The sequence below is a fragment of the Megalops cyprinoides genome, chromosome 3, assembly GCF_013368585.1.
Source record: "Megalops cyprinoides isolate fMegCyp1 chromosome 3, fMegCyp1.pri, whole genome shotgun sequence".
Taxonomy (NCBI): domain Eukaryota; kingdom Metazoa; phylum Chordata; class Actinopteri; order Elopiformes; family Megalopidae; genus Megalops; species Megalops cyprinoides.
In genome coordinates, this window is record NC_050585.1 from 35242673 (window position 1) to 35258575 (window position 15903).

The 15903-nt window shown below is 36.7% G+C and overlaps 2 protein-coding genes across 2 annotated transcripts; both read left to right on the forward strand.

The window, feature by feature from the left end:
- Window positions 1-3596: 3596 nt before the first annotated feature.
- LOC118774495 (olfactory receptor 52J3-like) lies at window positions 3597-4544 on the forward strand. The gene has a single exon (XM_036523839.1). The coding sequence runs from the start codon at window positions 3597-3599 to the stop codon at window positions 4542-4544; it is 948 nt and encodes a 315-aa protein (XP_036379732.1).
- A 3340-nt stretch (window positions 4545-7884) lies between these two features.
- On the forward strand, window positions 7885-8832 carry LOC118774496 (olfactory receptor 52J3-like). The gene has a single exon (XM_036523840.1). The coding sequence runs from the start codon at window positions 7885-7887 to the stop codon at window positions 8830-8832; it is 948 nt and encodes a 315-aa protein (XP_036379733.1).
- Window positions 8833-15903: the final 7071 nt, after the last annotated feature.

Below are 15903 nucleotides of genomic sequence, written 5' to 3' on the forward strand. Positions count from 1 at the left end.
GCTGCAGAGTGTGACCGGCTGCCCTCCCCCTGTTCCACAGGTTTGGCCTTTTGCAGCTCTCCCTGAGGGCATGCACTGCTAATACACCACAAGGAGAGCAAGACACAGATGAAAGAGGCAGAAACAGACTGACAGAGAGATGGGGAAGGACAGAGACGGGAGCAGTTCGTACAAGTTTTTTGGCGTGACGAGCACAATAACAAACTGCAGTAAACAGTGCTGGTTCACACACTCGGGTATGACTGGAGGGAGGACACTCCCCATGTGTACATGGAACAAAATTCACTTTCATTTCAAAGCCCGGCAAGACTCCTGCCAACCTGAGGCAACAGTTGTACTAATGTAGGAGCCCTGTCCATTTTTTCAGGTGGCATGTTTTTTGCAGTCATTCACAGTGAATGCATTCATTAAAGAGGGGATCTTGTCAGGCTCTTGGTCACACACACTCATTAGCATACAAGGAGCAGTGACATCTGTTTTCACTACCTTACTGTAAACTGTAGTTGTTGCTCCTGCTTGTTACTGCAGTGTGTGTGAGATTGACTGTATTAACAGCAGAAAGGGATACTCAGCCATAGAAATAGATGACCTTTGTAAAGTATCAGTGATATACAGTTAATGGCCAGCAGTGTGGGGTAGCAGGGAGGACACTGGTAAAAGGAAACAAACTCACAGGTTGAAATTCTGTCCTTCTATGGTACCCTCAAACAGGGGTTGTGTTTAAATATAAAGCATGAGGTAGAGTACAGGTTTACAGAGATTGTGTTTTCCTGGAGGCTGTGGGAAACACATAAGGTCATGGGTCAACTCTCCTGTCTCCTTGCTGTGAGAGTTGGATGAAAACCGCCAAAGGCCTGTATCTGCACAAGTGAACATACTTACTAAAAATGAAAAGAGAAAGATGATTATCACAATTACAATTCATGTGGAAATCAAAAAAGATAAAATGTGAAATTAGAACGAGGTTATGTTAGTATTCTATTGATTAAATCCTTAATAATTAAATTGAAATATATGATTTTGGTGGTGAGTAAAGGCTGTTAAATATAAACACAACAAGGTGTATTTTAACAGTTTTGTTTAGGTAATATATTCATGGAGATATTTAGTGTAAAAACAAAGGCAAATACATCATGTTTTTGATTTCATTGTTATCTTAAAAGCATTTACAGTGCTTACACATAGCAAGAACAGGAAACCTAAAGGGAAAGGAGTGATGTTGTTCCATATGATATATTAACGTTTCAGTTATCTGTAGAAAGATTACACCACCTTAACACCGTGACGCAAGTTAGGCGGGGATCAAATATCTAGAGACACCATTATCGACACACTTTGTTAGTGAAAGGTGAGGTGTCTAATAAACATTAACTGGCTGGTGGCTCCATGAGTCTCAGAAGATTAATTACAATCTGAGTAACTTTGTCAGACTATCATTAAAATAAACCACAGTGGATCTTGTTAATGACAAATCCATCCCCCCATGCTCCCAACTGACTGATGCAAACACACTGGTGACTTCTTTCCAGACAGTGCGTTATCATCACTCATTTGCTTCCCAGATATCCTATTCTAGGATCACGTTCATTTTTACTTTTTTTTTACATTTACAAGGGTGGGATAGCTGAGCTGAATAAAGCTGAAAGTTCCTTGGTCAAGAGTGTTGCACCTGTGCTCCAATAAAGATTCCAAGCATATAGCCTAATAGATAAAAATGGATGCAAGTAAACAAGTTTTTTTTTAAATCATATTTAATTTCCCATTTCAGGAAAAGAAAGTGACAATTCATGGAATTCAAATTGTGCCTGAAAAGACATTAAAATTAAATTCTTACAGTATATTTACGCATTCAGTTATGGTACAAAATGCTTGAATTTTGTACAATAATTAAATATATTGAGGCTTAGGGGACAGAAACAGGGCTACATGACCAGTACTGCATAAAGAAAGCATTCCCTATAAAGAAAGGAGTCTCACTGACATCATATGACAAGGTCGCCATGCTGAAATGTAATCAACCTGCAACTACCCTGCAATTAATCTGTAGTGTTTATGCAAGATTCAACACAGCATGTACTGAGCACATAAACACATTTACTGCTTTAGACAGTGACAGACCCAAAGTCATATGCGTTATATTCAAAGTGTCAATTACACTCAAAGTTAAGACTTAAAAATACAATCATCAAGCTCTCCCTCTTTCTTTCATTTGTTAAATTAACTTTCCAGTTATCCTCGTCTTAAAAAGATCTATAGTAATATTAGAAAGAGCAAAGATGAGTTTTAAAATATATGGAAAACCCATTCAGATTATATGACAACTAGACCTGTTCTTGATAAATAATAGGTAATAAGTTTTGTAATGTTGTGATTACATTATCAGTTTTTACTCTGTTATCTGGCAATTTGTCACATTACCTGATTTCAGTACAGTATCATTAGTATATACATTTCATATGATCTTGCCTTTTATTTCTCTGGGATTTTTGTAACAATTAAATAAGTGAATGCATTTATCAGTAAAAAGAAAAAAATCTCAAGCTGAATCCAACATTTGGATTTTCCAAAGGTGTAAAATATGATTAAAAGGACTGAAAGGCTAATCAGTTTATATATGAGCCAGTTACTGAACAAGTTGAATCTGTTTCAAAATATAACAAAACCAAAAAAAATCTACAATAGTATTTAATTTCCCTAATTTCATTTCTCATTTCCTTTTTCATCCACAAAACTGTAATGTTACAGCTGACCTGGAGATTATTATCAGACAAGACAAAACAGAAAATATGTTTCAAATTAATAAGCCTATAAACAACAAAAATCTTTCTGAAAAGAAAAATAAATATCTGAGATCATGGCACCATTTATATCAAGAAATGCCTTGAGGATTATGTATACTATTGCACTATACATATTCCATTGCACTGTTTTGAATAAATTTTGTTTTATTCTCCTTTATACAACCATATTTTGGAATCAGCAACTGTATATTTGTTATATACTGTTATATACTGTTTTACCACAGTGAGCACTCCGATATACTCATGGGCAGACAACGGCTATTTATACAGCAACTGTACTGATCAGTGTGACACAGCTGGGATCAAACCCAGACTGCAGAACTCAGGTTGTGTTCAAAGAAATTCCATAAACACAGAGCTATTTGGGAGTAGTTTTGAGTAGTTTTTGAGGAGTCTATTGAGTACCAATGGGTTGCGTATAATTAGAGTGTTTACAGGGTATCTGTTGATGTCACGGTTCATCTCTAAAGGATAGGTGTCAGTAACATCTGCGTCAAGGGAGTAAAAGAGCTCCTATTAATGCATCTCATAATATCTCACTCTTGGTAGTAAGTCTGAGAAGAGAAACTGAGCAGATGCATGTGAGTATTTTGAAATACCTGGAAACTTGCATAATGCAATGAATGCTCTTAATGCACAAAAAGAGATCTTTTTTTGTGAATGTGATTGTATGTATGGGTGCCCCACACTGTTTCTGGAATTGTACTGTATGATCCTCCTTTATATTTTCTTCAGGCAGTACTGCAAAAAACTGAAACCACCCAGTACACAGAAAAGTCTTAAAAAGCAGAAGACATGCAGCTCAACATTACAGGCTTTCCATCTGTTTTTAACATGGAACCGCTCGATATCTCATCATCAGGCATCTACCCAGCATTTTTCCTTGGGATGGTGACCTACTGCCTCATAGTAGCTGGGAATCTGACCATCTTCCTCACCATTGCTCTAAACAGGAGCCTGCACAAGCCTATGTACCTGCTGCTCATTAACCTGCCTATCAATGACCTGATTGGAGCAACAGCTTTCTTCCCTCAGCTGATCAGCAGCATCATCCTTCAGAACAGGTCTATCTCCTACCCGGCTTGCTTCCTCCAGGCACTGCTGGTACACCTGTATGCTGGAGGAGCCTATATCATCCTAACTGCCATGGCATATGACCGCTACATGGCCATCTGCCACCCGCTGAGGTACAACACAGTCATGAGCAATGTCAACCTAGTGAAAATCATTGTTAGTGTATGGACTGTTGATGTTGTCCTTATCTCAGTGCTCTTCTGTCTGCTAGCACGGTTCCAGTTCTGTCAGTCCCTCATCACAGATATGTACTGTAACAACCCCTCCCTTGTGAAACTGATTTGCGAAAACACAAGTGTAAACAATTACTACGGGCTGTTACTGTCCTCGTTCCTTCAGGGCATGTCTCTGATCACCGTCATTTTCACCTACATTCAGATTCTGATTGCCTGTCTGGTTAACAAACAGTCTGACACGAGGAGCAAGGCTCTTCGAACCTGCGCTACTCATTTGACGGTCTTTGTGCTATTTCAGCTCACCGGTATTTTTACAGTGCTTTCTCACAGATTCAATGAGGTGTCCCCATACTTGAGAAGATCTGTTGGTATCTCAATTTTAGTGTTCCCTCCCATCCTTAACCCTCTGATATATGGGCTAAATACAAAAGAGATTCGAACCAGAGTAATACATTTCTGCACTAAAAAGACTATCTCTGGCTTCAATGAGTAAAACCATGTGCAAGTAAAATATAATGAATGTAGGTTAGGTAGCAAGTATAAGATGTTAAGAGTTATTTATAAACATACTGTTTCCCATTGAGCCATATCCAATTCAACATGACAAAAATTTGCACCATTATGCACAAATAATTAATCATTATTAGACTTAACAGTTAATATTCTAAACCCCACTATCATAAAGGGTATAATACATCCATTCTGTGTGCATATGTTATTGAATGGGAGATACCACAGGTGTCTTGCCAAATGCATAAATGCAATGTCATATTATTTAATTACATTGGTTAAATGTGAATGGAAGTGCCTTTGGGCTGGGCATGCCAGCGACTGGATTATATTATTTTATACCCCCATTATACCACTTAATTTCAGACTTGATGTAAACCATGTTCAAAGGATATTTAGCTAGCAATCAGTTGATAGCAAGCTCATTTTCTGGCTTCCAAAACAGACATACAACTGCAGGTATTTCCAAAATAATTTAAACACCTAGCTCCTCTGACATTAAATAGTAACTGCTGAGGTGTTTTCTTGGTAGTAGTAATTCACATAAAAGATGGACCATGGAAGCTTTACAGGTGAACTTGAAAAATAAATGGATGATGAATGAGATGAAAGGTTTTACTTTATTTACAGTGCAGTTTCTATGAAATAATAGAGTAAGTGCCAAGATATTTCCTAAGCAATTAGCCTGTAAAACCCAAAAACAAGCTTTACAGGTGGATGCAGAAAGTTAATGGATGCTGAATGGATAATATTCATGTATAATTCTATAGTCCATTTCCCAAGAAATTACACAGCAATTTTCAAGATACATTCCTTATAATTAATGTGCAGACACACTATGCAGTCATAATAATTACAGATAACACGACTAATGTTACCATGTAGGTATGTACCATTTTCATGAAATTTACCTGCAGAATTATGGGTTATTACTTAGAACACAAATCAAGCAAAAGGACTCTTGCCATGTGAAAAGTCAGTAAGTACCAGTAGCAGTAGTGATCATACCATACGATTACCCATTAGCTTGAGATAAGTATCAATTGTTGCCAGGTAGTTTCAAAGTAAATATATTATTAACTGTATTGCATTACCAAGGAATTACTCATTAATTCCATGTACTTTTCTGTTAAATACCAGGTAAATGGTGTACTTAAAAAAAAATGCTACCATTTTTACAAAAAAAATAATACATACTTTGGTTTCAACCGTTTTAAGATTTAAAAACAATTACATTTTGAAATGAATCCAAGATAATCCTTGACTGAAACATTCCAGAACTGAGGTAAAAAAAAAATTCAACTTTAAACCAATAATACAAGACACTTCCAGATCATTTGCAGTTTATTTCATCACATATATCATGAGTTTTTCTCTTAGTTTATTAAGTCTTTAGAAATAAATGTTACTCTTTTGTGTGGATATATGAAGATGAAGATAAAATTTACAAATACTGTATTTTTGTCTGATTTGCCCACTGTTTTGGTTTTAGCATATTCATCATTAGATTGTGATATGATTAATGGGCCCACTATCTAAAAGCAGAGCAACCACGTAGCCCCCAAAACAGGAGTACATCACATAAATGGTTCATAGAAAATGTTCCCAAAATCTCTTTTAAAGTAAATGTCACAGTAATCTGATATGAAATCGAGTATTGTTTGCAAGCATGCTTTTTTAAAAAAATCAATAAACAAAAAGTTTAATCTCCACCTCCTTCTCAAGGATCAGCATCCACTTCCACTGCCCACCCCCAAAATTCCCTTCTGCATATCCAAGCTCCATCACGGGTGTTTCTAGCTATTGAAAAGATCAGGGGCTAAGTCAAGTTTGCCTGGGGCTTGTCCTTTTTTTTTTTTTTTTTTTTTTTTAAAGGGAGTTCAGCATCGGTAGGTTGGGGAGGTTATATCTACCTTTTTAATGAATAAATATTATCACACCTTCGGACGCTGAAAGTCAAGTTCTGCTCTGTTACAGTCTGTCTGTTGTTTTGCTATAAACACCTCCTTTTTCAGGGTGAAAATATTCAGGGCTAGGCTTAAAATATTCGGGGCTATAGCCCCGAATGATTGGATCTAACGACGCCACTGCCTAGAATATACATCCTCCCACCACCCACAGCATACACAGAGAACTTTGAAGCACCCTCTCTCACAACCCTGTTCTCCTGTTTCCTGACATTAAGGAAAACTATCTGAGCCTTATGCTGTCAGCTGTCTGACTCCATGGAGGACCCATATCTTACATAGGTTTTTTGGCATTGTTTTAGCTGTGTTCTTTTCTATTGGATGGTATTTTTGTGTCTGCACCCACTAAATTTCAATGGTTATGTGGCAGGCACAAGAATCAGCACAAACATAAAAACAAGGTTAAAAAAAATAATTAAATTAGGTAATATTCATGAGTTAAATAATATTTGCATTTATTGATATATATTCTACACAGTATTTACATACTATATTTATGCATTTGGATGTTATGTAATTCTTCCCATAATTTATCCCCAACCCATTGCACAGTGGGAGAAAAAAAAGAAAAACAGGTCTATACAATATAACAATACACCATACAGTCTAGCAGTTAGGATTGCTGGTTTTCACCCAGGCGGCCCGGGTTCGACTCCCGGTATGGGAATACATGTTTATAGGGGCAGCAGTGTAGCATAGTTGTAAGGAGCAGGGCTTGTAGCTAAAAGGTTGCTGGTTCGATTCCCTGCTGGGTATTGCTGCTGTATCCTTGGGAACAGGGTACTGCCTTAGTAAACATCCAGCTGTATATGTGGATAACATGTAAAAATTGTAACCTATGTAAGTCACTCTGGATAAAAGCGTCTGCTAAATGACAATATTGTAATGTATAATGCAACAGGATATTATGGCTTTAACTGAACAGCTTTTGAGTAGTGTGCTAAATATTAATTGGTTGTGTATAATTAGAGTGGTGTTTACAGGGTACCTGTAGATTTCATGGTGTATCTCTAAAGGATACATGTCAGTAACATCAGGGTCAAGGGAATAAAAGAGATCCTATTAATGCATCATTCCTAAAGTATGAAGCAAATATTTCACAATATCTCACTCTTGGTGGTGAGGTTCAGAAAAGTGACTGGGCAGATGCATGTAAGTATTTTGAAATACGTAGAAATTATATTATGTCCTGAATACTCTTAATGCACAGAAAGAGATAATTGTTTGTGAATGTGATTGTATGTATGGGTGCTCCCACACTGTTTCTGGAATTGTACTGTATGATCCTCCTTTATATTTTCTTCAGGCAGCACTGCAAAAAAACTGAAACCACCCAGTACACAGAAAAGTCTTAAAATGCAGCTCAACATTACAGGCTTTCCATCTGTTTTAACCATGGAATCACTGGGCATATCATCATCAGGCATCTACCCAGCATTTTTCCTTGGGATGGTGACCTACTGCCTCATAGTAGCTGGGAATCTGACCATCTTCCTCACCATTGCTCTAAACAGGAGCCTGCACAAGCCTATGTACCTGCTGCTCTTAAACCTGCCTATCAATGACCTGATTGGAGCAACAGCTTTCTTCCCTCAGCTGATCAGCAGCATCATCCTTCAGAACAGGTCTATCTCCTACCCGGCTTGCTTCCTCCAGGCACTGCTGGTGCACCTGTATGCTGGAGGAGCCTTTATCATCCTAACTGCCATGGCATATGACCGCTACATGGCCATCTGCCACCCGCTGAGGTACAACACAGTCATGAGCAATGTCAACCTAGTGAAAATCATTGTTATTGTATGGATTGTTGATGTTGTCCTTATCTCAGTGCTCTTCTGTCTGCTAGCACGGTTCCAGTTCTGTCAGTCCCTCATCACAGACATGTACTGTAACAACCCCTCCCTTGTCAAACTGATTTGTGAAAACACAAGTGTAAACAATTACTACGGGCTGTTCCTGTCCTCGTTCCTTCAGGGCATGTCTCTGATCACCGTCATTTTCACCTACATTCAGATTCTGATTGCCTGTCTGGTTAACAAACAGTCTGACACGAGGAGCAAGGCTCTTCGAACCTGCGCTACTCATTTGATGGTCTTTGTGCTATTTCAGGTCACCACTATTTTTGCAGTGCTTTCTCACAGATTCAATGAGGTGTCCCCATACTTGAGAAGATCTGTTGGTATCTCAATTTTAGTGTTCCCTCCCATCCTTAACCCTCTGATATATGGGCTAAATACAAAAGAGATTCGAACCAGAGTAATACATTTCTGCACTAAAAAGACTATCTCTGGCTTCAATGAGTAAAACCATGTGCAAGTAAAATATAATGAATGTAGGTTAGGTAGCAAGTATAAGATGTTAAGAGTTATTTATAAACATACTGTTTCCCATTGAGCCATATCCAATTCAACATGACAAAAATTTGCACCATTATGCACAAATAATTAATCATTATTAGACTTAACAATTAATATTCTAAACCCCACTATCATAAAGGGTATAATACATCCATTCTGTGTGCATATGTTATTGAATGGGAGATACCACAGGTTTCTTGCCAAATACATAAATGCAATGTTACATTATTTAATTACATTGGTTAAATGTGAATGGAAGTGCCTTTGGGCTGGGCATGCCAGAGACTGGATTATATCATTTTTCAGGGATCATTTTGAATTGAACTCTTTGCCAATGCAGGCAGTTGAAACCCAATAGATACTATCACTGTCACTATTTTTCAATAGAGACAGTGATAGTATCTATTATATCACTTAATTTCTGACTTGATGTAAACCATGTTCAAAGGATATTTAGCTAGCAACCAGATGATGGCAAGCTAGGTATGTACATTTTTCTGGCTTCCAAAACTGATATACAACTGCAGGTATAATTCAAAATAATTCAAACACCAAGTTCATATGATATTAAGTAGTAACTGCCCAGGAGTTTTCCTGGCAGTGAAGTAATTTACATAAAAGATAGCCATGGAAGCTTTACAGATGACCTTGGAAAATAAGAGAGTAATTAATGAGATGAAAGGTTTCACTTTATTTACAGTGCAGTTTCTATGAAATAATACAGTGTGCCAAGATATTTCCCAAGTAATTCGCCTGTAAAACCTCAATACAGCTTTACAGGTTGGAGCAGAAAGTTAATGGGTAACTATTGGATAATGTTCAGGTAAAAGGTATCAAAACATTACAATCCATTCCCCAAGAAATTACATAGTAATTTCCAAGATATATTCCTCATAATTAGTGTGTAAACACACTATGCAGTCATAATAATTACAGATAACACAAATAATGTTACCATGTAGGTACGTATTAGTTTCATAAAATTTACCTGCAGAATTATTGGTGATTACTTAGAACACAAATCAAGCACAAAGATTCCTGCCATTTCATGTGAAAATTGGGTAAGTACCAGTAACAGTAGTGATCATACCATACAATAATGCATTATCTTGCGATAACTACCAACTGTTGCCAGACAGTTTCCATTACTAACTGTACTGCATTACCAAGGAATTACTCAATGATTCCATGTACTTTTCTGTTAAATACCAGGAAAATGGTACTGTAAAATAAAGTGCTTCCATTTTTACAAAAAAAAACAATACACAATTTGGTTTCAACCAGTTTAAGATTTACAAAACAATTAAATTTTTAAATGAAGCCTTGACTGAGACAATCCAGAACTGAGGTAAAAAAAAATTACAACTTTGAACCAACCATAAAAGATACCTCCAGATCATTTGTAATTCATTTCAGCACACCTATTATGAGTTTTCCATCTTAGTATATTAAGTCTTTAAAAAGAACTGTTACCTTTTTTGTGTGCATATATGAAGATGAAGATAAAATTAAAAATATATTTTGTATCATTATATGCCTACTGTTTTGGTTTTAGCATATTCATCATTAGATTGTGATATGATTAACGTTCCCACTATCTAAGGCAGAGCAGTCCCCAAAACAGGAGTATGTTGCATTAATGTTTTATAGAAAATGTTCCCAAAATTCTCTTTTAAAGTAAATGTCACAGTAATCTGACATGAAATTCAGTATTTTTATATAATATTATATAATATTATTTTAAAATAAATGAAAAGTTCAAACTCCACCTCCTTCTCAAGGATCAGCATCCACATCCACTGACCACCCCCCAAATCCCCTTCTCCATATCCAAGCTTCACCTAGGGTATACATCCTCCCACCACCCATACCATACATAGAGAACACTCCCTTACACAACCCTGTTCTCCTGTTTCCCGACATTAAGGAGAAGCTTGGATTCAATAACGGCTGCATATGTTAAATAGTTTTTTTTTTTTGGCACTGCTTCAGTTGTGTTCTTTTCTATGGGACTGTAGTTTTGTGCCTGCACCCACTGAATTTCACTGTGTCTGCATCCATTTGGGGGGCTACAGGAAGAGAGCACATACAAAAACAAGGTTTAAAAAAGGAATATTTATATTTAAATATATAAATATATAAATATATTTATATTTAAATAAAGTTATACTCACTTGTGAGTAAACACTCATGTTGTTTACATTTATTGACACATTCTACAGCATTTAGAAACTATATTTTGCAGTAGGATGCTATGTACATTTTTGCACTTGTTATCCCCAACCCATTGCGCAGCTGGAAAAAGTAACACAGGTCAATACAATATAACAGGACATTATGGCTTTTACTGAAATGATTTTTATTTTAAGGCCATTTCAAAACTTGAGCATTTGATTTTCTAGAAGTATCTACATTGTTTAACAGAGGTTTTAATGTACAACTTTTGTGAAGCATTTTATGCAGATGATCTTTACAAATAGCCATTGTGACCACCAATTTATGAGAAGATGCTCACTGATTTATTCACCAAATTGGCAGGTTTATGGTGTCACATCTTTTTAACCTATAATCATGTACTCTGTTCATGATTATAGGTTATGTTAGTTTCTATATGTTCCTTGTAATCTGTTCAATTTCATGAGTTGTCTCAATGACTTTCATTGATCATGAGAATTGAACTCTTGAGAACTGAAATATATTTTTCAATTTTTTTTTTTGTTTTTTTCAAACATTTTCAAAATTGCCATACAACTCAACATGGTGGCCATACCATGTGACCTACCTAACTATTACAATAGGATGTTTGCCCCCCCCCCCCCCCCTCCTTTATTATTTGTGATAGAAATTAGAACCCCAATCTCTTCTGCCACAGACAGGCCACATCAGTGAAGTATTGCTAAAATATTTTACTCTACCAGTAGATAAGAATCTCCATAAGAAACTCTACCATCTCCATAAGAATCAGTAGACATCTCAGTAGTACAGTGAAGAGAATCATTATGACAATTAAAAGCTAAACAGTACATGTAGTTGGCAACAAGCTTATGTTGCACAATGCTGCTCTCTCATTGTGTAACACTAATAAAACATGCACCAGTGTTACACGTTGTGCAATTACGGTTCACTGGAAGTCTTTTCTTCGGCTTTGATTCAACAATTTTCTATAATATTAATCTTTCAGCTATCTGTGCCTCAGACTGTGAACTGTAACAAGATACACTCAATGCCCTCACTTGGATGCTCCTGCATTTGCATTCATCATTGACATCATCTAATGTTTGAGTAAACACACATTCATGGCCCTAAGCTCCTTTTCAGAAGGCCTGTAACATGTTAAGGCCTGTAAACTGTCTTACAAAAACACCATACCTATCATTCCTCTGCATTACATGAGTGACTGACAGTTAATAGAGATAGACAAGATAGGTATGACTCTTTCAGATGTTGATTGCATGTGAATAAATAAGAGCTGATGAAGTCCTTGTGGCTTGAGCTGACAGTAATTGCTCTGTGTTGTTGGTATATTATTGTTGGCAAACCTCTCCTGAAGAACATCATGTTTGCTATGAAAAAAATAACATAAGATAAAACAGCAAAGTGAAAAAAAAATTAAACATACATCAATACATTTACCAATCATGCAAAATGAAAAAGCAGTAAGAAAGCAAAATGAAATATTCTCATTTGAATTGAACGGCTACAAAATGCATGCCAGGGCAGATATTTAACAAGGACTGCAGATGATCTATTTTATTTTGCGATTTTGTGACCTGATGTTACTTTTTTGTTATTAACAGACCTGCTAGGATTTTTATGGAATGACAGCCAATAGCTGGGAATAAAACAGACATGCGAAAGTTACATTTTGAAAGGAATGTGATATAAATTAATGTTTGGAAAGAAGATAAGTGATAATTTGCAGTGATAATTTCAATTTTCACTAATTAGTCAATATCCTTTATTAATATTTTACAGCACAAATAAAATTTATGATATGGCAATAGTGTACCCTAGATTCACATATTGTAAGTTATAAGCAACTCATGTTACAGCCAAACAATGAGTTCAAGCCGCAGCAGCACACATATGAGAGTTTGATGCAGCTGTGTTTAAATATATGCCTCGGTGCAGTGTCAATGAAACAGTTGGCTACGTTAAATACTGAGCAGATACATCTTTGGCCGTGTCAGGACACTTCTGAACTTCCAATTCCTCAGCATGAAATGGTACTAGCAAACACTGGCTCTGTCATGACACTTTTTAACTTACAGTCCCACTGTCAATGAAATATTAAACTAATGAGAACATTATCCTTGGCTTTCTCATAACACCATGTATGCACGAATAGAAATCTTAATTCCTCTTAATTCGGAAGTACACCAGTCATTCACATGATATACTTCATTCAGAAAAAAAAACTTATGCAAGCAGCTTTGAACACCTATTCTTACTCTACCCCAAATGCACATCTCCCACATGGGAACTTAAGTGGCTCATGTCTGAATTCACTTAGTGTTAATTGAGCCACGCAACAATTAATTATGGTTTACACATGCGTATCTGAGATCTGACCCAGCTCCTTGATATGTGAACAGCTTGATGTTATGCTGGCAAAGGGGTAAAATGCTGCTTCCTGCTGCATTCATATTTTGGCTGTTGAGATTAGTGGGACTACTGCTCCTGTGACTGTAAATAGCAACTTTACGGAGTGTGAATTCTTTTTTAATTTTAGTTTATTATTTTTGTGTTGAAATTGTGAATAAACCACAAACATTTTTCCTGGAACATTTGCGCTTTTTGTTCCACGATCCAAAACCTCCAAGAGGTCACACCATCCCCATTACTTGGGTCACTTTTGCAACACATTAAACAACAAGAGAGACAAAAACAAATTGGAAGATTAAAGGCTGCATGTGGTGTCATTATTATGCACTTCAGCTCACGCACTGCTTAACTTACAGTCAAGTAACTTTACTTGAAGCAAGTAAAGAAAATGAACAATGAACTAAAGAAAATGAAGAAAATGTGATGACCAAGTGCCCACAGCAGCAGATGAACCTGGCTTTATTCTGGTGGAGGATAGCGATGGGTATGTTGACACAGACCTCACAAAAGCTGTGATGTGTCATGAGCATTTATCGTAATTTAAATCAATAAATGCCATCCTTGTTAATTCGCAATAGCACACAAATTTCAGACAACCTGCGGTGTGTCGTGAGCATAATCATTTATTCTAATTACGCAATTGGTGTCGATTATTCTGTGAATTATTTGCTTTATTGTTAATCAAGGAGGATAAAGGGGAACAGGTTGAAAGTAATGATAGATTTAAAGGTAATGTTCGGGCTTCCCCTGTTTCCAGCTCACCTGCTGCCACTGGTTGACAGGTGTTGCTGGGCTCACCACTCTCAGGCACTTCACAATTCGTCAGGCACTTACAATTTGCATGGGGGTGTCAGTGGAACAGCACCTACCCTGAAAGAGTGCCTTCTCCACAGGAGTGTGTTGTGTGCGTTGCGCTGTGAAAAAAATCCCCCTGGCTGTGCACGAGTATATTAGAGAATTACATTCATCTGCCCTAGTGCTCTTGTGTGAGTGGAGACAGCTGCAGTGAGATGAGCCTATCATAGAGTTTCTGATTCCAAAAATAGGGCTGCACAAAGGCAAAAAAAAAAAAAACATTAAAAAAGAAAGAACAGTCAACTAGGTCAATGAACTGAGGGGTTATTCATATGAATAATAGATTTCCTAATCTATAAAAATATATCCATTAAGAAATTATAAGCATGTTATTGTTGCCTAATTCTGTACAGCAGATAGGCCTAGTGATTCTTCTTTTTTAATAGTCACCCTTAAACCACTTCCTCTTATCTTAGTCCTGTCTGAGGCCATGGGGCATTCAAGATTTTATCTTTTTTGTTCTCCAGGATGTGACAGTGCCTTTTTTAAACAACTTTCCTCCACTTACTGGAGGGAAGGTCTTCCTCTAATTTACATTGGAGGCAAATAAATTTGCAAGAGGCAAATCTAAATCAAAACAAAATTATTTTCATTAATGAAGCTGTGTTTAATTTGGACAAGACTGAATTCTTATTGCTGCAACCAGGTGGGCTGCTGCCTGCAGCAATAACAATCTGTTTTACCCTTGAGAAAGGTACTTCAGTAAATGTCCAGCAGTACAAATAGATAACATGTAAAACACTGTAAGATGTGTATGTTGTCGGGGAAAAAAGCATATGATAAACAAAAATGTAGAATAAATATAAAGGTGGAAGTCCTAAACAACATTTGATGTAGTACTGTGGGCTGGGCTGTAAGCTGCAATGCAGCTGCTTCATAACCATAACAAGGTCACACAGTGTGGGACCATGTGAGTTTCCACCAAGGAAGAGGTGTGAAGATAGTTTTCAGTACATCAACAGTTAAGAGTAATTTATCCACCACCATACACACTTTTTCTGAGCTCCATTAAGGAGTGCATCTCTGCCATGAAATTGAAAGTTTATGAATGCTGCCCTTATTAGCATGCTAATCTTACACCAAGCAGTGGATGATGCATGCAGTGATTAACAACACTTACCTAGACTGCCAAGCCACCTCTATAAGAAGACAATCGTTGCCATGTGGACAAAAAATTGTGGGCAGGCATAAACAAAGCACTTGAAGAACTGGAAATATATGTCTGAGATGTAATTTCAGAAGCCCACAGTAATATATGCAAGAGAAATACAAGAAAAGCTAATTTAAATGAATGTCTCATGTTCAGTGAGGATTTAAGAGTCTGTAATAATAAATAAATGAATGTTTCATTTATTTGTTACATCTTGTGCTCACATTTAGTTTTATACTTTCCCTTCTTTTTATGATTCAGAGTATTCCAAGACCTGTGTTGCCACCATGTGGTATATTGATGCCCTTACACCTGCTTTGGAACAAAAAAAATCTTCAGTGTTGGTTGAATTTGTCTTGCTTACAGACATATAACACAATGCATTTATCATATTCTAATAAGATCCCC

Bases quoted from the DNA above. Each gene is read 5' to 3' on its own strand.
- LOC118774495 (XM_036523839.1), top strand. From the start codon at position 3,597: ATGCAGCTCAACATTACAGGCTTTCCATCTGTTTTTAACATGGAACCG.
- LOC118774496 (XM_036523840.1), top strand. From the start codon at position 7,885: ATGCAGCTCAACATTACAGGCTTTCCATCTGTTTTAACCATGGAATCA.